The sequence below is a fragment of the Polistes canadensis genome, unplaced genomic scaffold (genome assembly GCF_001313835.1).
Source record: "Polistes canadensis isolate GaletaPanama2010 unplaced genomic scaffold, ASM131383v1 scaffold_16, whole genome shotgun sequence".
Classification (NCBI taxonomy): Eukaryota; Metazoa; Arthropoda; class Insecta; order Hymenoptera; family Vespidae; genus Polistes; species Polistes canadensis.
The window spans coordinates 870,039-895,241 of NW_014569563.1; the positions used below are offsets into that span (position 1 = coordinate 870,039).

Below are 25,203 nucleotides of genomic sequence, written 5' to 3' on the forward strand. Positions count from 1 at the left end.
ATGATATTTCTTCTGTGAAATTTGTCATATATCATCATTATGAAATTGAACGTATCGTTATATTAATCTAACGTACGTATTTTATAAAATGATTTGAATGTTTTACAAACTATCGTGATCGATGATAATTTTAATGAATATTTTAATTATTTTCAGATACACGAACCAATGGTAGACGACATAACAATAATAATGATTACATCAATGCTGAAAATAAAATTGACAAAGACGTACAACGAAAGCAACCTTTGAACAAAGATGCAAATCGTCGAAGAACCGATAACGTATCTCGTTCGATATCGTCGAGAGGTGATAGGATATGCGCTTTTTTACAAACGAATATAATCATTTATACAATTCTATTATCTATACTTTCGTAGTCAGTGTTTAGATACATTGTGTCCAAGAAATACGAAAAAGTTTCGATTAATTGGACCTCGTCTATTACGCACTATCATTCCTTTTCCATTAGCAAACGGGATCAATTTGTCTTAAGTATAAGTGCGATTGTCAATGTTCACGCTTTTCCTTTCTACTTGCTTATAAGAAAAAAAAAAAAAGAAAAAGATTTATAACTAATTAAGCGAACCTTCCGTGAAATTATAGATTACGATATTCTCTATGTCTGAATTTCACGACTGTACTTTTCTTTTTTTAAATGTATGATAGAAATAATATCGTAACAAGTTATCATTTATAACATTTATATACACAGTTAAGTTTTTTTTTTTTTTCATGAAAATCTATCGATAATATTGTATTTGTAAACATTTGTCTATTATTTTGTAATATCTAACTTGGTTTCAATGTTTTTCCTATTGACATGTAAACGTTATTGTTACATTAGATATTATTCAGGAGTAATTTCTAACTGATTAGAAGATGATCTATGTATAAAAAGTTATATGACAATCCCAGAAAAGTGAATTTTTTTTAATGACAACGGATCTATTGTCATGGATTATTATTTGAAATGATATGCAAAAAAGAAAAACAAATTTTACATTTGTTTCTTTTTATATTTTATATCATAGAGAAAGCAGCATTGTTGAATATCATAATTAACTAAACTTAATTTTATTCATAATTAATCTTGATTAACCGATATTTTGTTAGATAATATTTTCAATTAATCTCGGCCTAATCTTTTTTAAAAAAATAAACTGAGATAATCACGATATTGTGGAGCCTAAAATTAATCCATAACTGCTATCTATATTTTAGTATAATTGTTATGCAAAATTCTATATTTCGCGTCTCACCAATTATAATTATTTCAAATTTACAGTATAGCGATTTCTATCATAATGTTAATATCGAATTACCTTGTCGCGTTTTCTTTTACCACGTTACAGAATAAAAATGATGAAAATGAATTTTGGAAACGATGTGAAGAAAAAAATAAGACAAACTGAGAAAAAATATATATTTAGAACGTATTTAGTCCTCTTTCTAATTAACAGCAGCTTTGATCTAGTCAACTGAGGATAATATTGTATGTAAATGTAAATCTTATTAGAAATATTGTATCTTTAATAAGATGTACACACATCTTATAGCTCATTCATCTGAGATAATTTATCTGTCGAATGTTTCTGAATGAAATGAGAAAGATAATCCGGAAACTTGTATATTTGACAATGATTGTAACGATTTAAATACCGCTGTAAATAACGATTAGATATATATATATTCGTAAGTATATATTAGAAATGCTCGTTGACGATGACGCTGGTGTTAATTGAATGAATATATTCATAATTTTGTAAATAAATTATTAATTTGCGCGCGTGTGTGCGTAGGATAAAATTATCAATAAAAAATAAAAAAAAAGAAACATTAAGATGACGTCTCTTTCAGAGTAAGATTTTTTTAAAAAGTACCTTCGAATTTTCACGAAGAAGATTTAACGTTGACAGCTTTATCCTACGATGTGTTGTATGTTCCACCACCTCGTAGATAGGTTTAACTGTAAATATAAGTATCAAAATAATGAAGGAAAAAGAAAGAAAAAAAAGAAACACAAACAAAGCAAATAAAATTGTCTCGTAATAATCAGAATTTTGTGTAATAATCCGAAACGCATTTAACACGCAAAGTAAATAATTGTAAATATAGACCGATGCGCCGTATAGTGTGTGATCTTTTTAAAACTGATTATTTTTGTCGCCGCCATATTCGTCGTCGTAGCAAGCTGACTGTTTAAACATAACTTAAAAAGAAAAAAAAAAGAAAAAAAAAAGAAGAAGAACAACCAGTGAGCTTTATTATCGCTTTATAATTGTATATGAAACAATTTGCATACTTTCAGAGATTTTTAAGTAGATCAATTGTGAACGCTAATTAACAAGAAGGGACAAAATAATACTTCGGAGGTAATTTGAAATATAATACATTATTCATTGTACTGTAACTAGTAATTATTTGAGTGAATGTTGAAGAAGTATGAATAAAAATCGAATGTTAAAGTTTGACGAGTATTTTGTACGATTATCACTTTCTTCATATATGACATATATTGTGTTTCTAAGAACAGTTCAAAAATCTAATATTATCTACGATACAAAATCGTAATATTTTCTTTGATTGAAGAAAAACTCAAATCATTTTTTTTATTTCTTCCCCTTTGTTAAACACTGCGTGTCACATTTTCTCTCTTTGGTATTGAATATTTTCTTAACACGTTGAATGATACCAACGACCGGTACCAAATTTGTTCGTGGTGCTTTGCGTGTTGGTCTTCGATGACCAACGTTACTATTTTGTTTTTATAATTTTTTATCCTAACAATCGTAGTTTCTACGGCAAAACATATCAAAACTTTGCATGGCATTCAACGTGCTAAGGAGAAAGGTTAATCAATGAAATAATGTACTAAAATTGTATTCGTCTCAAGTATCTATACAAGGAAAATGTTCGTATGTTCAAACTCATTCGTTTTATTTTTCTTAAATTTCGTGTTTCTTATTTGTTTGTTTCTTATTTTTTTTTCTTTTTTTATTTTTAAGCACTTGTATCAACTCAGCTTTATTACAAATTTTACATTTACTCATTACAATATATTACGCACACTATTTTCGTTCGGATTACAATGTTATCTACAATGCCGATGATACAAAAGTAGGTAATGTGTGTTCTGCATAAAAATTCTTTCACTTCTTACATCGGTTCGGTATTTCCATTTGACATAAGTAGTTCTATCGATCAACGAATATTAAATAATCATTTGCATTGTTTTTGTCATTGAGATATTATATGAAAACCTATTCAAATTGAATCACTAATTAGTAAATAGATACTCGCGACATTAGCTTTTTTTTGCTTTTTTTTTTGTTTTTATACATCATGGCTTTACGACAATCTAAAGGATATTTAAATATACATTCGCGATTAGATGATGATAGAAAACAAATAGGATGTGGCGTTTGGTTAAATGTTAAAAGAATGATGATAAAAATTGACAGTAAAAGTAATCTTATCAAGATTTCTTGCCTATTACAAAAATAACACTTACCACTGGCTTTGTGTCTATACAAGTCAGTTTCAACGAGGAACACAGATAATTGATATGTGTTTTATCCGTTCATTAGCAACGATTTTCCCAATTTAGCACGTTATTATATTATGAATATATGGACGAGACAAACGTATAATTGTATTGCTTTTGAAAGTGCTCTATATGCTTTTATGATTCATATAACGTTAAATAAATGAAAAATACACAGAGTGAAGTATAATCATTTAAAATTATAATTTTCATCATACGCATTATCTTTGTTTCTCTTATACACATTCCCATTTACTATTGTCCGATTATTTTAAGACTTAAAAAATCAAGTCCATTGAATTTTATTCGCGCAATACTACAAAATTATATATTAATATGTATGACCTATAATAATTTATTGAGAATACATAGATATATGGCACCAAACTATTGGTTTTTCATTTCCATCGTGCATTCAGTATCAAACGTTTCATCGTAACGAACAATATAATTTCTATAGTTCGATAAGTCATCTTGATTCTCATTAAAGCACACCGTTTCAAAATTTCTATTATGTTACGTGATAGAAACATATCATTCTTGATAATTAACTTAACCGATAAGATTATAATTATATATCAATACGAAATTCAGAAATAGTATGTTTCGTTTAACTACTTTCTTTCTCACGCAAGCACATATACACGCATTTCGTGTTTATTTTATTTATATACAAAACGTTGAAAAATTTCACGTTATCGAGCAATTCTGTATGAATGAGCCGTTTTGTTTTCCGATATATCATACATACTTATTGTAATACAATTTTTGATATATTTGAAATTTATTACATTCAATAATAATGCTTTATATATATATATATACGAAAAAGTAATTAAAAAAATAAATAGTAGAATTAATATTCTCAAAATGGCTCACATCGTAAAGAACGTCTCATTTTTCCTAAATTATTAGCACATTTTCACGTTAATTATGACAATATTCACTTACTCTAATATATACAACACTTGTATCCATTTTTTTGTGTACGTGTATGTGTGTGTGTGTGTGTGTTCACACGAAGTGTCAGTAATTGATCATCGAAATGATTAAAAAGGGCACATTTATTTAAAGAAAAATAATAATAAAAAGAAATATGCATGTCCTCGTACAGTCTTTCAATATTTCTTTAATTGTATCGACTAGAGAACAACCTCTTATTCATTTTGGTGAAATAAAACTAATGTGTCTGAGATATTTCGTAGGAGATTAAAAGCATTGATTTGTATAATTCGAGTATCGTGTACAATCGCTAATTAATACATTATTAGATATGATCTATACACAATGTATTTCATGCTTATATCGCTTTTCTTCTTATCAATTATCACGAAAAGTCGATAAATTAATCATAGTCCTTGATAATAATCTTTTTAATTTTCTCTTTACAATACATCTTTTTTTCTATAAGTCATTAGATCAGATTTATTTTCATTCAAATTCTGACGCAATATTTGTTCTTTCATATATAAAATGAATGATATTAATCGAATGTTCTTTAATATTACGATGATATCCATTCGATTAATTAATTAGAATAATTAGAATGCAGTTACACTGGCAGTTGTATTTCTGATATTGCAGTCGAGTAATTTATATGGGATATTGTAGACTACTTTAGAAAGGTTTTTTTTTGTTCACTTTAACTAAAGCCGATTGATTATTTTCCTCGGTTTTTTTCATTTTAATCTTTTTCTAAAAAAAAACACTTCATTTAGAATAATTTAAGATCATTCGTAATAATAATAATATCCTACTACGTAACTGCGCGTTATTAAATACTCGTACGATATAATAAAAATTCTTTCTTTCTTTCAAGGAACCTGCTGGGTGTTTAGTCGAGAATCAACTTTAGAATATACAATTTCCGGATTTTTTTCTTTCTTACTTTATTTTTCGAAAGATAATAACATCCTTCCCTCGATCAAACATCCTTCCATGCTCTAGCTGCTGCTATCGATTGAGTGTTGTATTTTTCTGAAGAATCGTCTCTCGAAATTTCGAAAGGTAGAGAAAGAAGAAAGAAAATAAGAAAGAAAAAAAAAAGAAGAAGAAGGAGATTGTTTAAAAAGGACGAGCACGGAAAAACAGGAAACTGATGGAAGTCGAGTAGCTGTTGTTGGGAAGGATCCTATCTTCCAGAAAAACCTTCGGTCGTTTTTCCTTTTAACGAATAAACTTTGTGAGATCTCGATAAAAGTGAGAACAACAACAAATTGAGAGTTGTTTAAACTCGACGAAGAAAATGCATTCCACACCCATTATCGTTATACTCGTCGTCTCCTCTATACATTCTTAATAATTATTACATTATAATACAAAGCGAGATTGCGTGTGGTTGGTCAGCATCAATCTTGAATGAAAGTCCCTGAGCGATAAATTTTGACAAGGTTATTCGCCAAGTTGTTTTTAACGCGATTTAAGAAAAATCGCCATAACTGTTCGATAATATTATGCTGCTGACCGGTAATTCTGTGACATGACTTTCAAGCAGGATTAAGTGTCCTAAATGGTAGACGATGGTTCAGGCACAAGATCAGTATAATGGTTACTATTAATAAAAGTTCTGAACTTTTCTTCCTCGTCGAGCTCGAATCTTCATAATCATCGGTCACATCGCCATTCTTATTCCGGCTACGAAGTTTCAGATCTACAAATATTTTAGCAAATTTTTTGTTTAATTATCGATCATTATTATTTTTACAAATAGTATTATTATCATCTTAACAAAAGATATTTCATAGTATGTAATTTTACATACCTCGTTCCTTTAACATATCTTGGTTACCCTCGAGAATATTGTTTCCAGAATTTTGCCTCAGTTTTCCTGCAAACAAGTAAACAATCTAATATTCTGCTTTTATCGTTTATTTAAGGAAAAATTAACGATTGCTACTGTTACTGTATGGGAAAATTACTACATTTTCGTGCTGTATAGTTGGTATATGAAATTTTCATTTGATTTAATAATAATAATATAACGTGGAGATGAATGAATGAGAATATAAAAATATTAACGATTAATTGTCGTTTTGTCGATGTTAAACTTTCTAGAAATTTATAGATGCTGCGAAATTTTAATTATCATTCTGTTGGAATCTCATTTATTCAAATAAATTTTAGGTCACACTGTTGTACATCGGTCGTCTAAATGGAATTTTTGACGAAAGAGTAGTCGTTTCCAATCTACATAGAATACAATTTATAAATTTGTTTATTTTGTACAATCTAATTTTTCGTAACACAAAGTAAGACCAAAATGAAATTCCGGTAATAAATTTTAATGGCAACTTTGACGGACGCAACATTGTTATTCATTTGAATCGTACAATTATCGGTATTGTCTTCTTCTTACGACTCTAAGATTCTTCCAAGCAAACGAAGACTCTCTCTTCAAAGCTTAAATTTCACAGCTTCTTGGTCGCGCGTATTTGTCAGTTAATTAAATTCCACTGAACTAATTAAAGTCTTTTTACTTTGGTATGATAGAACTACTAAACGCCATTATTTTTCTTGACACAATATATATATATATATACTTTTAAATTCAAATAATTGTTTTCTTTTCTTCTTCCCTTTTCTCGAAATGATTCATATATTATTATATAACATATATTATATATCATATGTTACGTGATAGGAAAAGTACATTGAAATAATATCATCGTTGTAGTTAAATAAAACTATTTTATATTATGCAGATATCGAACGGTTGTTTAATACTCTAATATTGTTGATTTCAATTTTCACTCTAATAATTCGTGCAAAATTTCGTAAACGAATTGAGAGATTGATCGATATAATTAGAATTTATATTTGTCGCGTAATATATATATATATATATATACACACACACGTAAACGTGAAATGAAATTATTTACGAATTATTAAAAATCATCATTCGGACAATCCTTCGTATTGCCTTCCTCTATACTTTCAAATATAAAATTACAATACACTTGTTGTGAATTCTTCACGCGCGTATATTTTCAACGAACTGCTACCTCTCTCCAAAGGGGGGATAGGGTAAAATAAAATTGACCCGTAACAACAAAACCGGGTCTATAAATCTTCTATCGTACACAACGTCGCTTCCCAATCTGTTAGCATCAAAATATTTTGCATATATCGATTTCCGACTGATTCCGTGCATACACACTCACACGTATACGTGGAAAGTAGAATAGTGCGAGAATGTACCGGTCGCGTGGCAGTAATAAATTTTGGATTTTGTCATCGGATCTATATTCGTAGAAAGAAATCGACGAAGAATTGGAAGTGTTAGAAGCACCAGCGAGAGAGAATATTCATAAATATTTTGTCATATTGTAAGATTCTCAGTTGAACGATAGAAAAAAAGAGAGAGAGAGAGAGAGAAAAAGAGAATACAAAAGAAAGAAAAAAGAAAAAAGAAACGTCTTCTCTTCGTAATACCATCTCGAATATTTTTCAAACTTATGTCAAACTTGCGTATCAAAAACATATACAATACCACGTATGCACGAAAATATGCATACGTATTACATTATACTTAGATTAAGCGTGGGAGGGTGGGGAATGGTGGGGACAAAAAGGAAATTTTCGATGTGAATCGTGAAACGTTCGTAAGAAAAAAGGAAAAAGAAAAAATACTCGATTCCCACCCTCCCCTCGCCCCACGACTACTAGGAGAGGAGAAAACAAAAAAGAATATAAAAATGAAAATACTCAAACTGGTTTTGTACATCATCATTGTACTCTCGGAGCATGTCATTTCATTGGAAATAGCGTTCTACGGATAGGAATATATTTCCCAGTCCCGACGACATAATAAATTTAGCCAATCATCGCGTTCGTGGCACCGAACGCGGACATATTTAGCATATAAATGGCACCCGCTAGGACAGACAACAGCAGAAAAATACCGTGGGGATAATCGAATTCGTCGCAAATACAAATAAACGTTGCCACCTTTCCAACCCTCCTCTTCTCTCTCTCTCTTTCTCTTTTTCTCCCTTTCGTCAATTTGTTACCATTACATTAATCAATTAGGACGATTTTCATTTGGTTAAATGTTGAAAAGACTTCATTTTAGAACATTCAAATATGTTTTATTCGGCATACAATATTGCACACACACACACACACACATTTTGTTTCTTTTCCCTTGTATAATTTGTTCTTTTTTATTTTCTTTATTTTTAATTTAATATTCGAAATAAATCTTTTTTTTTCTTTCTTTGTATTCATTAATTTACATGTACGTATATAATTACGAATATAATTATTTATCAATCGATCTATTTCTTTTTCTCTCGCAATCAGATTTTAAACGCGTATACCTAGTTACTACGGAGAAAAGATAATGGTTCAAAAGAAAAGAAAAAGCGGAACGAAAAAGAGCGGAGAGCTCTTTGGAACGATGACAACGAGCCTCAAAGAAAGTAGCAAATTAAATGTCAGTTTGGTGCCAGTGTATTTTTGTTACCAGCCTTACTATATATTCGCAAATTTTACGCGTATTACACTCTTATCCTTTTAAGTTTAATTTTGGAACACGGGGACGAGTTTTCTGCTTTTCGACATTTATGTACTTTAGGCTTTGAAAAAAGAACAGGAAAAAAACGGAAACATTTATACGCGAACATATGGAACGTAAAAAAAAAAAAAGGTAAAAAAGGAACAAACTAAACGAAACATGTTATGTAATGAATAAATATACAAATAATTTAAACTTTTGCATCATTCGTGATAGTAAAGAGAGAAAGAGGAGATGTAATGCTTGTGTGTAAGAGTACATGAAAAGTGTTCTCTCTCTATCGTGTAACATAACTTTTTAACGAAAAGGGTACAAAGATAAACATCGGAAGTTCAAATTTAGCGAATAGAGAAAAATACCTTCTCTTACTGACTCAGCTTTTGCTTTGCAATTTGGTACAAAAAACGAAACTCAGGATACGAGAGGCCCCCGAAACCGAAGGAAAATCAAAGCTAAAGGCGAAAATTTTTCGTGTTCGCGGAAAAATCTGATAATGGGGGGGAGGGAATGATTTAATGATCCGATAAGTTCGTAAGTATGTTAATTATTTAAATGCGTGTTAAGCTAACATTATTATTAATTTCATTTGTAGATTGAAGATTTTTTATTTATACGTGAGAATTATAATATAATTGTATGAGTCGATTAATATGTATATCAATTGATTATTTAAATTTTTACGAGAAATTTTTATCGCAAATGTTTATTTAATTTATTTTAATGATAATGAACAGTTATATTCATAAAACTGTATTTTAACTTGCCTTATCAAGAAATGAAAGTTTAAATGTTATTCGTATTATATTTTATGATAAATGGAATCTAAAAAGAAAAAAATTGATGGTCAATTATATTACATAATTTGTAACTGCAGAAATAGAAAACGTAACACGAAATTGTCGCCAATAATAATAATGATAATTTAAATCAATAAATAAATATTATTGTAATTGGATAATATCGGAGATATCTGGGCATTACAATTTCGATGATATCCTATACGATTATTTTCAATCTTTCATTTTCGTTTGAAACTATTTGTTATTATCCATCGACGATAAATATTAATTACATCGACATATTAACGATACAGACAATTATTCCATAAAATGTTGCTGCGAAATCAAATTACAATAAAAACAAAAAAAAAGACAAAAGAAACTAAAAAATCCGATATAATCAGCAAATCAATATTAGAATAGCACGAGTACCGTACAATGAATTATTAGTCAATAATTTATAAAAAAAAAAAAGAAAAAGAAGAAGAATAAAAAAAGAACAGAGAGGGAACAATCAAAACCAGAATAAATGAATATATATCATGCGTGTCACGAACTTGATGAAATATCTATACCCCTACTCGTAAAAAAATAATAATAAAAATAAAAATAGAAATAAATATAAAAATAATAATAAAAAAGAATCCCGGAAAACTATATTATATACCAGTAGAAGAGCATACGAGAATTTACAAAAATGTATCTTTACGTCCGAGATTTTGAATTGCACGCGTGAGAAAGAATTTCGCTTGTTCCTCGAATGTCATTGATGGGAAGAAGTACCTTACATATACACCTACGTACACCGACGATCTATTGAAAATACAGAATTGGGAGGCCAAAATCTTGTTCATTCGTAGCACAGAGCTTTTTCTCAAACTGTCGTTTCTCTAAACGTCTATCTTGCGATATACTTACTATCTCGGCTTTACTACGATTGCTATGAGTCTGCTGCTGCTGCTGCTGTTGCTGCTGCTTGTGATTCCTCTATAGACTTTTTCCTTTTCTCTCTCTCTCTCTCTCTCTCTCTCTCTCTCTCTCTCTCACACATCATACATACTCACATATATACTTTCTCTCTCTTTTTATACCATTTTTCTATTTCTTTAACTTTCTGGAACGCGTGTCTCTGCGAAGCATCGACTTTTGTACCACCTTCGGTTGAATAACTATCGAGCAAACGAGAGAAGGTCGATTTACGAACCTCCGACATGACTCGACTTTTCTATTCATTCACCTTTTAAACTCAAAAAGCGAGAAAGCGAGGGCGGGAAATGAAGGGAGTGAGTTAGTGAGTGAGTGAGAGAGAGAGAAACGATACGATTTGAAGCACCGGAGAAGAGGCAGGGTTTAAAAGACCTTAAAGCTTTAGTCGACGATCAAAAAAGAAAAAAAAACAAAATTTCGCACCGGAAAAAAGTAAAAAGAAAAACAAAATAGAAATATTTCGTTTAAAATATTATTACGTGATTTCTATTACGTCAAGATTGGGAATATTTTCAAATATATATTTATATGAACAAATTATTAGCGTTTTACTCCTTGAAAAAAACAAATTTCAGCTTATTAATGATTTTGCATCCATCGTTGAACGATTTGTGCGATTTGTGTTTTTTTTTCTTCTTCTTTCTTTTAGTTTTACGTACAAGGTATATTTACTATGAAATAGAAGGAAAATATGGATAATAAAAGGTAAAAAATTGAGAAATGGGGAAAGGTAGAGGGAGAGGGAGAGAGAAAGAGAAAGTATATCAGGAATCACAAACTATGTACGTGCTTGATCTAATTAAGCAGCGACCCGTTGATTCAATGCAAGCACGCGTTACGCGCGCGCCGCGGCATCATTCGACAAGTACCACTCGACACAATGCTAGTAATAAAAAACCAGAGGGAGAGAGAGAGAGAGAGAGAGAGAAATTGAAATTTGTGCCGATCGATGTTCGATTCGCATATCTAACATAAATAAAGTACTTATCTATTGATATCAATTTGCAGTACTTCGAGAAAATAATAGAATCGACGATCTATATGTATGTGTTTGTGAAATGTACGTTTATTTTGGTGGTTCTCTACATTGAAAAACTAAAAAAGAGAAAGAGAGGGAGAGAGAGAGAGAGAGAAAGCACTATGAAAGAATGGAAAAGAAGACGGGGAAAAAAAAAAGATAACGAAGTACGACGAACGTGAGAGAAAAGGAAAAAAAAAGGTTGTGAGAACGGACGGGTGAATAAAACGGGCCAAGGTAAAACCAAGTTAAAGCCAAAAAAAAAAATTAGAAGAAGAAAAAGAGGAAAAAAAATAAATATATATATATATATAGAATGGAACAAAGAATAAGGAGGAAGCAGAGTGAAAGAACGTAGAGAGAACAACGAACTCAAAGATTTACGACCTACGATAAAAAGTACTTTACCTTTGTACTTTGTATCATTGCCTGTGTTGCTATTGGAACCAGAACCGGAGGGTATCGCTGGAAGGCGCAAGAAACGAAATAATTACAAAAAGTAATCTACTATACGTGCATACGTAAATTTGTGGTTCATAATTAATTATTGGTTTTTGTCGATCGCGTATATACGAATTTATAATCGAGAGTTTACGGTTAGATGATAATATTGCTTTTTATTACCTTATACGTATTAAAATATGTTTAAAACGCGATCAAATTTAAACGCGAAAACACTCGAAACTTTCGTTTCGTTCGCTTGTAAGCTTAACAAAAAAAATTACATACATATTTATGTGATATATTTTTTATTTTTTTTTAGAGTAAAATAAAGAACGACAACAACGAATGAAATAAGAACTTTCTATAAAATCATTTTCTTTTAAAGGATTTCTTTTTTTCTTCCCATTTAAATGGCCCGTCTTGTACGTATATATTATTTACACGTACAATAATAAATAAAGGAAACGTATGACCAAAAGTATAAAAATTCGCGTAGTTTACATCCTGAGATAAGATTAAACTCTCGGCCTAGTTTTATGCATTATTTAACTCCTTGTTATCTTTGAGTTTATGAGTGCAAACATTTTCGAACGAAGGTGTACACACTTTGACACCTTTATTTCTTTCCTTTTTTTTCCGAGAGACCCGACTAGAACTAGCTAAATTCTCCACCTGTCACTTGCGAGAAACTATCACAAACTATACGCGCTGAAATAACTAACGTAAGTATACAACAAGTTTCCAAGTTGAGATTTTGAATACGCGACTTTTCGTTAATTGGAACGAAATAATACCCTTTTAAAATAGAATTCGTTTGTTCTTCAATTTCTTCATGAAACGATTTTTCCAACGAGATTTCTACGATGTCAAAATGAATTTCTTTCTTAATAATTTAGGGCTTTTCAATTAATCACTTTTTCTTTATATACCTTTTTTTTTCCTTTTCTTTTTCGTTTTCTTTTGCACGTTACATACACCTTTATTATTCTTTCATTTGTAAAACTTGGACGGATTCATTTTTAATTAATTAGTTGACTAAAGAGTCTTATAAAAATTTTCTTTACTTACCGTATACACTGATACTTCCATCGGTGTCACCCAATGAATTCCTTGAAACGCACTTGTATGAACCATAATCTTTAGTGCTCACCGAGTGTATAATTAACTTCATGTGAACTCTATAGGTGTTGTCTAATAAGACCGGCTCGTATTTTCCTCCTGAAATAAAAGTATCGACCGATGAAAACAATTATTATGCATAGTGTTCCTGACACTTAACATTCATATATATTTTCTATCATTATATCTTCTAATATATTAATTCAACCATTTAAAATAATCTTTCGAAAAATGTATATAATGTGACTTTTTGTAGAGAACGATATCGAATCAAATCATTACAAATATTTTACTCGATAATAATGCAACGATAATAATTGAGATCTTTTTAATGACGGTATGCAAATTTGTTCCTCGTAATGATATGAAAAAAATCATACGCAAGAGTTCTTTCATTCTTTATCTTTCTACCCTTTTTTATGAGATTTTAAATCGCACGACAATAAAGGTCGCACTGATATTTAAACAAAGGGCTTCTTTCTCTCTATCATTTTTTAAAAAACACACTCATACACATGCGCACATACGGCAGCGCGCAAGCATGCATGCATGCATTCTAGTTTCCTTCTTGTTTAACTTTTGCGATCTATTTGAAAAAAAGAAATATCTAACGAAATGAAATTATCTTTTTGAAATAATAAAAATATTAAAGTTAAATTAAAACTTAATATTACACATAAGTATACTTAACTCTGTGTGCACATTAAAAAATAATATTTTATCTAAACTCTTGCAAGAAATTTAGCTTGTAAGTCGCATCTATTGTGTGATAGTTGAAAAGAGATGAAAAACGTAGATGCATAGGTAATAGAATAGCTAAAATTGGACAAAAAGCACTTGAGAAATTGGAGAAAACGTTAAAGGATCGTAACAATAGTTCAATCAGTTTAACAGATTCCTCGACTTGTTCGTCGTAAATCTCGATCTAACTTAGTATTCTATACACGGCCTTCTAAGCTAACGTGATTTCTGTTTAGATCGACACCATTCAGAGACATTTCCGACGTCCTTCTTCGTTCTCCTAAGGATTTCATATTTCGTCTAGTTTAGAATTTATCTTAGAATAAGATAGAAACGTGTTCGTAAAATAGTAATATTATCCCCATTTAGTTGCGAATTTAAAGAACGAACGTCAAAAGAAATTTTTTCAAAAGAATGTTTTAATCGACGTCAACAATTAGATGATTTTTCCTTCTAAGAGTTTTTGTTCCTTTGAGAAATTAACTACGAAGCTGAATAATACACACCCACACACACATATATATATATATATATACTTTTAAAGAATGAATTTCTCAAGGAAAATAATAGACAACGAGAAAATTAGGACAAATTTTATCATAGAGAAACTTTTTGTCTAAATTATAAATAAAAGCTGTTAGATTCTTGGATCGAAAGTATCTTTTCTTTTTTTGAGAAATAAAATAAAACGTAAAGAAAAGAAGAATAAAAAAAGGAGAAACCTTTTTCATTCTCGCTTTAAGCGAAAATATCGTAGCGCATAGTGCGATGCTTTCAATTAGAAAATAAATGGAAATTGATCGAAGAAACGAAAGCTATATATATATATATAGGTAACGGGAAAGGGTCGATGAGCAATTCGAATGAAACGAGTCCGCTGCCATCGTGGAATGATCCTAGCCTCGTCTAGTTCTGAAATTCTATGCTACAACGAATCTGTAACTCCCGAAAAAAAAAAAAATAAAAAAAAAATAAAAAACAATATAAATACAAACTTCGCAATTGGTTGGGCCGTTTAAGAGAAAATGGAAAAATTCTATAGAGAGAGAGAGAGAGAGAGAGAAATTTTTGTCATAGTTCATTCTTTTGCTTCTCGTATACATATACCTAGGTACATACCTCAATTCGAATTATTCAAGTATCGACATTCGTTGTATTTAAATGTGCACCGATGCGAGCAATTCGATTTCCGAAACAATACAATTCGAGTACGAGAAATGTTAACGTTAAAGCTTCCGTCATAACGATATCTCTCTCTTGATCGTGCCAACGTTCACCTATTTTAGAATAAAATATCAAACCTTGAGACATTTTTCAATAAATTCTATAAGTTTTTGAGATAATAAAAGTATCTAGTTTTATTGTTGTAATGATAATATTATAAAAATAATATTTCGTCTATACGAATTACGCTTTTCAAAAAACCGGCAGATACATTTTTTAAAAAAAGAATAGCACTAACGACATATTATTATTTCCATTAGGATATAAAAAGATTAGAAAAAAGGTTATAGTCAGCGTACTAACACGATTGTCGGATCAAAATCTGGCATTGTGCGTGACGTTATTGGTTTCAATACAGATGCAAATATCATCTACAATAGCGTTGTAATAAACGCTATGCAAGGAAAATCGTGAAAGGGGAGAGAAAGGATACAACGTTTCTACTCTTATATACAGACTATACGTACTCGTGTCCTCGGTCTTTCTCATAAATGCCAGATAAAATGATGTTATAACTTTAACGTCCTGTTAGATTCGCATGTATTATTCAAAGGTTAATTCTGTTCGAGTAAACTGTCGTGGGAAAGTAAAAGAGAGAGGAAAAATATTAGAATTCGTCGGAGTTTGTCTGTTTAAATATACCAATTGATAATTCGCATATCTAACGTCCTGTTTTTTGTTTTTTTTGTTTTTTTTTAAGATTTCAAAGTTTTACTATTTTCTCTTGTCATCCGATTTTACAAAATGCATACACACACACACACACACACAAATAACAATCGAGATGTAACGATTATAATTCATTAGAATGTCAAAGAACATTTTGGATTGTAATTTATAGTATGTTAAAATTGACTATTATTAATTAATACGAAATTCTGTTTAAATTAAAAACTGTAGGTAATATATATATATCTTTAGAACTTAAAACCAAACTTTTCATTTGATGTTACCTATATAAATTTTACTTAATTGATCGATATTCTACGGATAAAAGTAGATTAATTATTATTGGAACGAAGATTTCAACTTGTTTTAAGATCTCGAGTAATCCCCCTTAGCAAACAATCGATCGACTTTCGAAGTAATTTATTAGTATAGACTATATTAATATGCGCGTGCACAAGCATGTATGCATAAATGTATGTATAAGCGAACAGCAAAATTTTCTTCATTTGATACATATGATAGATTGAAGTTACAGGAAAATATAATTATAATTAGTTTTCAAATTACTTTTGTGTAAACAAAAACTATCGAAACATTGAATGATTATTCGAAACAATTATTTCATACGATTATATTATAAACGAAATAATTACGAAATAATTAATGAGAAATAATATAAATAGGATAATATATATATATGAATTTTCGTGAAAGATTATCAAACGAATCAACGGTAATGTGGAAAAAAATTGTTGGAGTTTTAAAAGAAAAAAAAAGAAAAGATGAAGATTTGACGTAGTAAAGTGTAGCAGGTTTTTATGGACGAAACATAAAGCAAAGTAAAGTCGTTTACACTGGCCATATACAATATATATATATATATATATATATATATATATATATATATATATATATATATATATGTACGCGTTCGTGTTTATACGTTCGACATAAAGCTTTCGTTATATATAAGGGAGGAATGGGTTCATTATTTCTTCGCGTACTAAAAGAAAATATTTACTACGTTTTTCCTACCAACAACAACAGCAACAACAACAACAACAACAACAAATCTTGGCAATAAACAAAACCTACAAAAATTCAGACATTTTCTCATTTAATTTCTATAATTAAACATAAAAAAAAAGGATTCTGTTACCTTGAGGTACAATTTCGTCATTATCTCTTGTCCAATAATTAATAGATTTCGGATAAGCTTCCGAGAGACATTCCAACGTCATTAGTTGTCCTTCCTGAGCTCCTACCAATTGATTTGGTACAGTAATCATTGGTGGAACTAAAAAAACAATTCATTGTGTCTATTATAAAAAGGATTAACGAAAACTCTCTATGGTATTATTCCAATAAAGAAATCTCTCATTTTAATTTTACGATTAATGCGAGTTAATAAAATGTAAATGAATTTGTAAGAAAAAAGACAATTGATAATTACGTACAGTGAACGATCAGCGTGATTCTTTTACTGACTGACGGAGGTATTCCATTGGTCGCGATGCATAGATACGAGCCCATGTGCAGTCGATTTACTTTGGTAATATTGAAATGAGCCCCTTCCACGGTCATAGCTGAAAAAATAAAAATCGAAGACAATATTACACGACTATGATGGGGGGAGGGGGATTACTATCGATCGTTTTTTTTTTCATTTTTCTTCTTTCTTCTTCTTCTTCTTCTTGAAATTCGTTTCAATTTATCATTCAGCCGGCTCGTAACTGTAAAAAGAATTGATCATTTTCTTGTTTCTAGTCGTAGCTCGTTATAAAGAGTGAGAGAAAATTGTGTCTCATTTTTCTTCCATAGTTAACCGTAGACTTTCCGATTCAAAACAGCCAATTTAAAGTGACTCGTTAACTTCGATAACACAGTTTTGATGCTACCCTTGCATATATATATATATATACAAAGGCAAATTTGGTTTACTTATTCGGACGTTGAGGCTGTCTGTTACGTCCAAGCGTAAAACCACAATTAAATCCTATGGAATATTTGCACGTTTCTAACAAGCTAAATATTGTTGAATACACGCTTATGAAAGCTATGCGAGAGAATCTAAGGAAAGGCCGGAGCGAGTTGGCTCAGCACCAGAGTTCTCCTACGTGTTGTTCGCTTTAACGGATGCTGATTACTTATGACTCTATGGGACAACACAACAAGGTTCGCAACAACAATGCTCTTTCTCCCACGCTATTGTCGATCGATGTTTGATGACAAATAACGGGGGTTGTTACGATAATAACGACGACAAGGCGAATATGACAATACTCGAACAATGAGCATAGTCATCGAACAATTTATTATTATTCGTTGTTTCGCTTGTAGAAAAAATTTCAATTTAAAAAATACAATAACAAACCTTAGTTTTTATCCTCGAATAATTTTTATTCGTTTTGTAAGAACGAAAAAATATCAAAATATTAAATACTTTTCGATATGAATATATATACAAATTATGAGATTATCCAAATAAGAAAATATAATAATGACTCGTTGTTAAACTCGTTTAATGATTTCTTTCTTTCTATTTTTTTTTTTTTTTAACAAACGAATCTTCATTTTATTTTTAAACGAACGTCTTCCAAATTCGCGTTAAATCTTGATCACGTACAAATGAATAAATATTTGATTTCCCGTTTAAATTCACGAACCCCCTTAATAGTTTTTCAATACTTCCAACTTACTTTGTATGCGACACGTCTCGAAATGATACTTCGATTCGAAATGCCGACTACACGGATTAAAGTTGTAATGAACTAAAAGCGCGGATACGGTTAACCACGGCTTAAGATTGCACTACCGGTTATTCATTGTTGCTTAGACCGGAATCCTGTGCACGTGAGAGCCAACTCGCACTCGCACTATTCTTCTCTTCTTCCCTTCCCCCTCCCCCTACCCCTGCCCTTCTCCCTTCCCACCCTACCTACCACCCACCTACCTCTCTCTCTTTCTCCTTCTCCCTCTCTCGTTTTCTCTTCTCGTGTTTGCCAATTTCAATGCAAATATAGAAGATCTTCCCGTCTCTAGGAACGTATTACCTTCCTCTAACCCTTGGCCCTTACTCTAAAACGTAGTATATTTACTCTCTTGAGAGAAACTCCATGGGACCGATATAACTGCAATGAGGCTACTACCATCACTGGACGGACCTTTTCTGTTCACCTTTTCACTGTTTAACGAACGTATCATCGTCGTCGGGTATCTCACGTTCTTTATTTAAAATAATAGTTTTAGCTTAGATGAAATTATTCGATTCTAACGAAATCCCGAAATTTTAGTCGGACATGTCTGTCGGACAATTTGAAATGTGAAATTGTTAAATAATACGTTTTTCTTTTTTTAATGTATAAGACAAAAAATTGCGTGGGAGAGATATAGAAAAATATTGAAAATAGATAAATAGATTTTACACGATAATGTTTTACGACATTCACGTCATTTAATGTGAACCAATGTTTGTAAAAGAAAAAAAAAAACAAATGGTTTCAACTGATATGGTTTTATACACGAGAGATGGGTTGTAATATTTCAAACTAGTTGCTTGCAAAAAGATAAAACTTTCGGAACAGGAATACTGCCTGTTGTCCCGATGTAAATTTGTAATTTTTCATACCAGGAACGATGTTTCGTTTATTTGTATTATGCAGGTGAATACTCAAATTATATCATCTTATATTTAAAGACCGAGATACACAGTAAATTAGATTATGTTTTTTTTTGTTTAACGTGACCGAATATTCCTATCTCATTCAATGAATTATAAAATTACGGATCAATTAAACAGATATTTCAGTACTTAACAAAACGTAATTATGTATTTAAACCTATATTCTATTTGCATTTCCATGGATTATAATAATTCTTATTTCTGATTAATCTTTTTCTAATTTTTTCTTTCTTTTTGTTCTTTCTCTGACCCAATTAAAAGGTGAATATTTGTATTTATAAATTCAATCCTCAAAAATATTCTATTATATACGAAATAATGGAAAAAAATAAAAATGGAAGTTTCGTAGCTCTATATTTGCATTATTCTCTTAAGTATAAATAATCCTTAATCTTGTCGTTGCAATATACAAGAGTATTTGAATATCTCATAGCCGAAATGAAATTGTCTTTTCTCGTCTCTTCTCTTTTAATTATAGTCTTTTAAAATAATGTCTGTTATTTTCTTTAGCAAACGATTTTAATAGATTTCTCTTATGATTATTCTCAGTGATTTAAATGCTAACGTATTACAAACTAATTTTAAATCCGAATACGTCAATAAATTTTGTATTTCACCGTGTTCTATATTTTGTATAGTACTTATAGAACTACTATCGTACAAATAGTAGAAGCATAATTTATGCATAACAAGCGATAAAGGTTTAGTTAGGTCCCTTTCACAGATAATACACTCTTCACTGAGAGAGACATGATTTATTTGAAATTGAATTAAATGTAACTTAAAACCAAAACTTGAAAAGATTATTCCTATGTGTATGTTTAAGAAATCTTTCTTGTAAAATTTTTTCTTTTTTTTTAAATCAATAGAAATTAATTAATAGCAATATCATATTTAGGTTTGAAGTTCCGACTATTTATTAATTATCATTGAATATATATGTATTACAGGAACCAAAAAAATCTATAAATCTGTCATCACTGTGCAATATTAGTCTGATGGGAATATTAAAAAAAAATTGTCGAAAAAGAAAATAAATTGCAATATCTGAACGAAATTGCCGGAAGGAATAGAAAAAATATGGCAACTAAAAATAGTCTTTTTAATGGGAAACACTGCAAGCACGTTACAATTTGTATTTTACTGAAACACCAAATGGTCTGAAACAAACACTATCGTGGTTTCCACAATATGGAAAAAAAACTGAACCATCTTAGGATTATCCTTCAAAAAGAGAAATAAAGAGAGAGAGTGAGACAGAGAAAGAATTATATTCTTGTTTATTTTGCACTTAACAAATGAAACTTTCAGTTTGATCTTCTACTCGTTTGTATGTTTTTGTTAGGCATTACAAAAAGACTTCTTCAAATCACTTTTAGTTAATTATAAGAAGTCAGCTCTAACAATAAATGAAGATCGATAAGTATTATCTCTCTTATCTCGTTCTATTTTTCTTTTAAACATTTCATAATCCCCAATACCTAAGCTTCAGTATTTTAATTAATCCCGTCAGATAGACGTAAGAAACATTAATTATTTATCTACTGACTTATTTGTGATATATTAAACTATCAGTTTTAGTATCTTCCTCGTTGGATGAAAGGATTTACGTCATTTTACTTTGAAATAAATAATATATATATATAAGAGAGAGAGAGAGAGAGATAGAAAGAGTTAAGAAAAATATATTCATTTTTACAAGCAACATTTTCAGAATTGAAATTACTTGGAACGATAACATTAAAATAGAGATAGAATAATCTTTAATTAAAGAAAATTCATCATCTAGACATTGTCTAAAAACAAGTTAATTACGTTTGTTTGCGAAGAAATAAATCGTTAAACTGACCTTTCCCTCCATTACCGAGGAGAATTTGTTGACCATCCTCACGACGCCAGGTAATGTTCGGTGCTGGTGAACCCGTTGCTGAACATCGTAATGTCACGTCGTTTCCTTCTCGCACGACCATGTCCGTACTTGTTTCGTCGTCCAAAATGTCTGGTGGAACTGTATAAAAAAAAAAAAAAAAAAAAAAGAAAAAAAAACAAAAAATGAATTACACGAAAATAACAAATATTTCGATTTTTTGTTTTCGAGATCGAATATTACAAATGTATTTTTTTTTTACATTATCGATACATCTTCGTACCAAAAAATAATTTTCAATCAGTATCATACCGTATTATACCTTTCCTTGATATCCTCGACAACGTCAAATAACATATTTTACTCTCGTTTTGTGTGCATCCTTTAACGTTGATGATGATACCGTGTTTTACGACGATTAACAACGTTCCATCTATTTTCGAGGATGCTTTGAAGTAAGAATAACGAAATTTCTACTTCAAAGTACGACGCGAGAGACTCGTAAAGGGCGCCGAATCGATTTAGCTTTTTAACAAATAAAAATACCTCCTCCTCCTCCTCTCCTTTCATCTTCTATCGTTTCTTTTTCTTTTAAACACCGAAAAGCAATCACTTGTTCATTATAATTAAATTTATTCGAATGACGTTCACAAATAAATTACTGTTATCTTTCTTATTTAAACAAGTATTCAATAATAATCTAATTGTTTGTCACCTTAGATTTCTTTTAATTGAATAAAGACAAATTGATGTAACATCCTTAATTGCATTTACAATCTATGATAAGAAAAATATGCAAGAGTTTGTGTTAGTTGAAATTGATTCTATAACATAGAGAAAATGGAAACAAGACGAAGAGGACTTGGTGACATAGAAAATGGAACTCACATATTTCCACAGTGACAAGTTCTTAACAATAAGTTCTCTCATCCCCATTCACCCCCTCCTCACTTTTCCTTCTCTACCTATGCATATGTGTGTGCAACGTCCACCACCTTTATCCAGTGGTTACAAGAGCAAGTTCCAACCAGTCCTCATAACAGTTAACGCAACAATAACCCTAGCAAAGTACACGAGCCGCCAGCGAACTGGCTAGGAGTATACTATATCTATGCGTCTATAAATCAGGTTTCCCAGAACCGAACAGTACGTGCACCAGAGGCGGAACGAACGGATTCGTAGGGCCAGGATCCACGATTGTGCTCACCTACAAACACTACTCAACAACGTGGAACAGAGAAATAGAAAGAGAAAGGATAGGAAGTGGGAGGAAAGGGTGGGAAAGGATGGTGGATACGTGAAAGACAGAGACGAATACAGAGGGTGAAAGGGATAGAGATAGAAGGAACAACCATGACACGAGGAGGGACTCTCGTGCACGTAATAAAGTAGAGAATGATAACGCGAAACGACACATCCGCGACGGAATATCCGGCGGAAGCTGGAATCGTAACGTACTTTACTGAGATCTCAACGGACAGAAACTTCCCTTATGGTCGTGAAAAGCCGCTTCTCTCTCTCTCTCTCTCTCTCTCTCTATTCTTCTTCTCCCTTTGCTCGTAAATGATAGAGATACGATCGGTAAATTTAGGACGAGCCCAAACCCATTCTCTATCTCTCTCTCTTTCTTCCTCTCGTACAAACAATTTTCTCGGTAATAAGGAAAGCGGTTTGCCTTAACGACGAACTGAAACTTCGTCTTCCGAAGGATCGTTTCCCTTAATCTTACAAACGATTAGCGTCTTTTATTACATGGCTGGTCGAACGACTTTATATCCGTTCTCTATGAATCTATCGTCAAAAATATCCACTTTAGATCTATATATATATATATATAATTTTAAGTAACGATATAATTATATTTAATAAGAATATACATAAAAACTTGCTATAATATTCACTATCAAATAATTTTGTTTAAAATCATTACCCCCCCCCTTGACCATACATTTTGATAATTAGACGTTCATTAAGAATACATTTTGTAGGAATGATTTGTCGTGGACATACGTAAGAATAATTATGATAAAAATCATACGGATTAATATTAGAAGATAACACGATTGATCATTAAGCTTAAATCAGTTGTAAGCAACATCGTTTTCCAACCAAAAACATAAGATTAATGCTATTAACGAATAAGAAGTTCATTGTTAATGGTCATAAGCAAAAAAACTTATTGTATTCAACAAGACAAAAGATATGAAATTATTATTATTATTCGTGGAGTAATATTATCCCATTTGAGGTTTTCTGGTAGGTCCATTAAAATTGAATGCTCGTCCAGAGGAACCCTAAAGTCAAGTGGAAGAACTCTCCGAGCGTCGAATAAACGTGTCCCTCGCGAGTAATGTCTTACCGTGTGTGTCGGTTAAATGCGAATCAGCCCGAAGGTGCACAGTAGACTATCTCTCCCTCTCTCACTCTTTTTCTCTTTCTAAAAAGAAATGTGTATGGCTGGAGGTGGAGGTGTAGGTGTAGGTGGAGGTGAAGGAGGTGGACCTACAACACACGAGGTCGATTTTATTCTGCCCTAAGGCTAGAATTCGATTTGCGGTTGAGTGGCCGTATGGCTGATGCTGAATTGGCGGGTCAAATCGAGAGCACTCCTCTTTTCTCTCCTCTTTCTCTTTATCATTGTATCTTTCTCTCCCTCTCTCTCTCTCTCGTACTCGTATTCGTATTCGTACTCGTACTCGTTCTAGCATTACAGAAACATACGTTGTTCTTTTCTCCCACCACACACACGCTTTACCCTTACTAACTATCCCACCCATTCCCCTTTTTTCCTTTTTCCCCGATCCTCTTTCTTCCTCGGAATCCGTGTACTCTTTCGTTTTATACGCTACTATAGGGAGAGAAGGTATACGTTACGTGTTGGAAGTATTCGTCCCGTGACTACTAGCTGCCACCCTTGCGACTATCATTAATCACCCACTGGTTCGTCCGTTTCTGACCACTACCCCTACCACTACCCCTACCACCATCACTACCACTCCTACTATTCCCATCGTTTCAGTCACCCTTCCGAAAATTTAATGCCACGTGCCGCGACGTTTGTGTCATAATGTGCAAAACTCGGAGCGGCATTGTGCAGCAACCCGTACGACACGTGTCTCGATCATCGCGGAAATTAGAACGAAGGGAGAAGACACACGCGTCTACGATAAATGCATCCCGTTGCATCTATGCTTGACAGAACTCTCTTATCGCTTAGCTTTATCTCTCTCTCTCTCTCTCTCTCATTTTCTACGACGATCCTTTTTCTTTTGTAAATTATTCTTTTTTTGAAGATACTACATAGTCAAAGGGAAAAAGGTTTGTGATTAATAGCGGTATGATTGGACGAATAGCAACATACAAGCGGTTATGACACGCGTGAGAAACGTTCCTGAAAGAACAACGGGACGATTTATTTTTCTTTTTATTGCCTTGTTAGAGATACGCTTTGCTTTCTGGATCTGGATTGTCGTTAGTAGCGTAGAATCTACTACTGGACACTCGATTTTTCTTTGCTTTGGGATTCTTATAATTGTCTAACAAAATTAAATTGAAATGTCAAGAAACAAATTGCTTTCGCGTACGGATAACTATTATTTAACTTATTT

The 25,203-nt window shown here is 31.4% G+C and overlaps 2 protein-coding genes across 4 annotated transcripts in view; one reads left to right on the plus strand and one right to left on the minus strand.

The window, feature by feature from the left end:
* The window catches only part of LOC106793641 (neurotrimin-like), a 126,537-nt gene extending 122,602 nt beyond the window's left edge, over positions 1–3,935 (plus strand). For both annotated transcript variants that reach the window (XM_014760759.1, XM_014760757.1), the window contains one exon: positions 157–3,935. In XM_014760759.1, coding sequence (XP_014616245.1) covers positions 157–380 — 224 coding nt within the window. In that variant the 3' untranslated portion in view covers positions 381–3,935. The remainder of the gene's footprint in view (positions 1–156) is intronic.
* A 1,290-nt stretch (positions 3,936–5,225) lies between these two features.
* The window catches only part of LOC106793647 (opioid-binding protein/cell adhesion molecule homolog), a 156,249-nt gene continuing 136,271 nt past the window's right edge, over positions 5,226–25,203 (minus strand). For both annotated transcript variants that reach the window (XM_014760770.1, XM_014760771.1), the window contains exons 4-10: positions 21,578–21,736; positions 17,504–17,632; positions 17,206–17,343; positions 13,362–13,511; positions 12,258–12,314; positions 6,309–6,374; positions 5,226–6,197 (exon numbers count right to left, since the gene is read on the minus strand). In XM_014760770.1, coding sequence (XP_014616256.1) covers positions 6,034–6,197; positions 6,309–6,374; positions 12,258–12,314; positions 13,362–13,511; positions 17,206–17,343; positions 17,504–17,632; positions 21,578–21,736 — 863 coding nt within the window. In that variant the 3' untranslated portion in view covers positions 5,226–6,033. The remainder of the gene's footprint in view (positions 6,198–6,308; positions 6,375–12,257; positions 12,315–13,361; positions 13,512–17,205; positions 17,344–17,503; positions 17,633–21,577; positions 21,737–25,203) is intronic.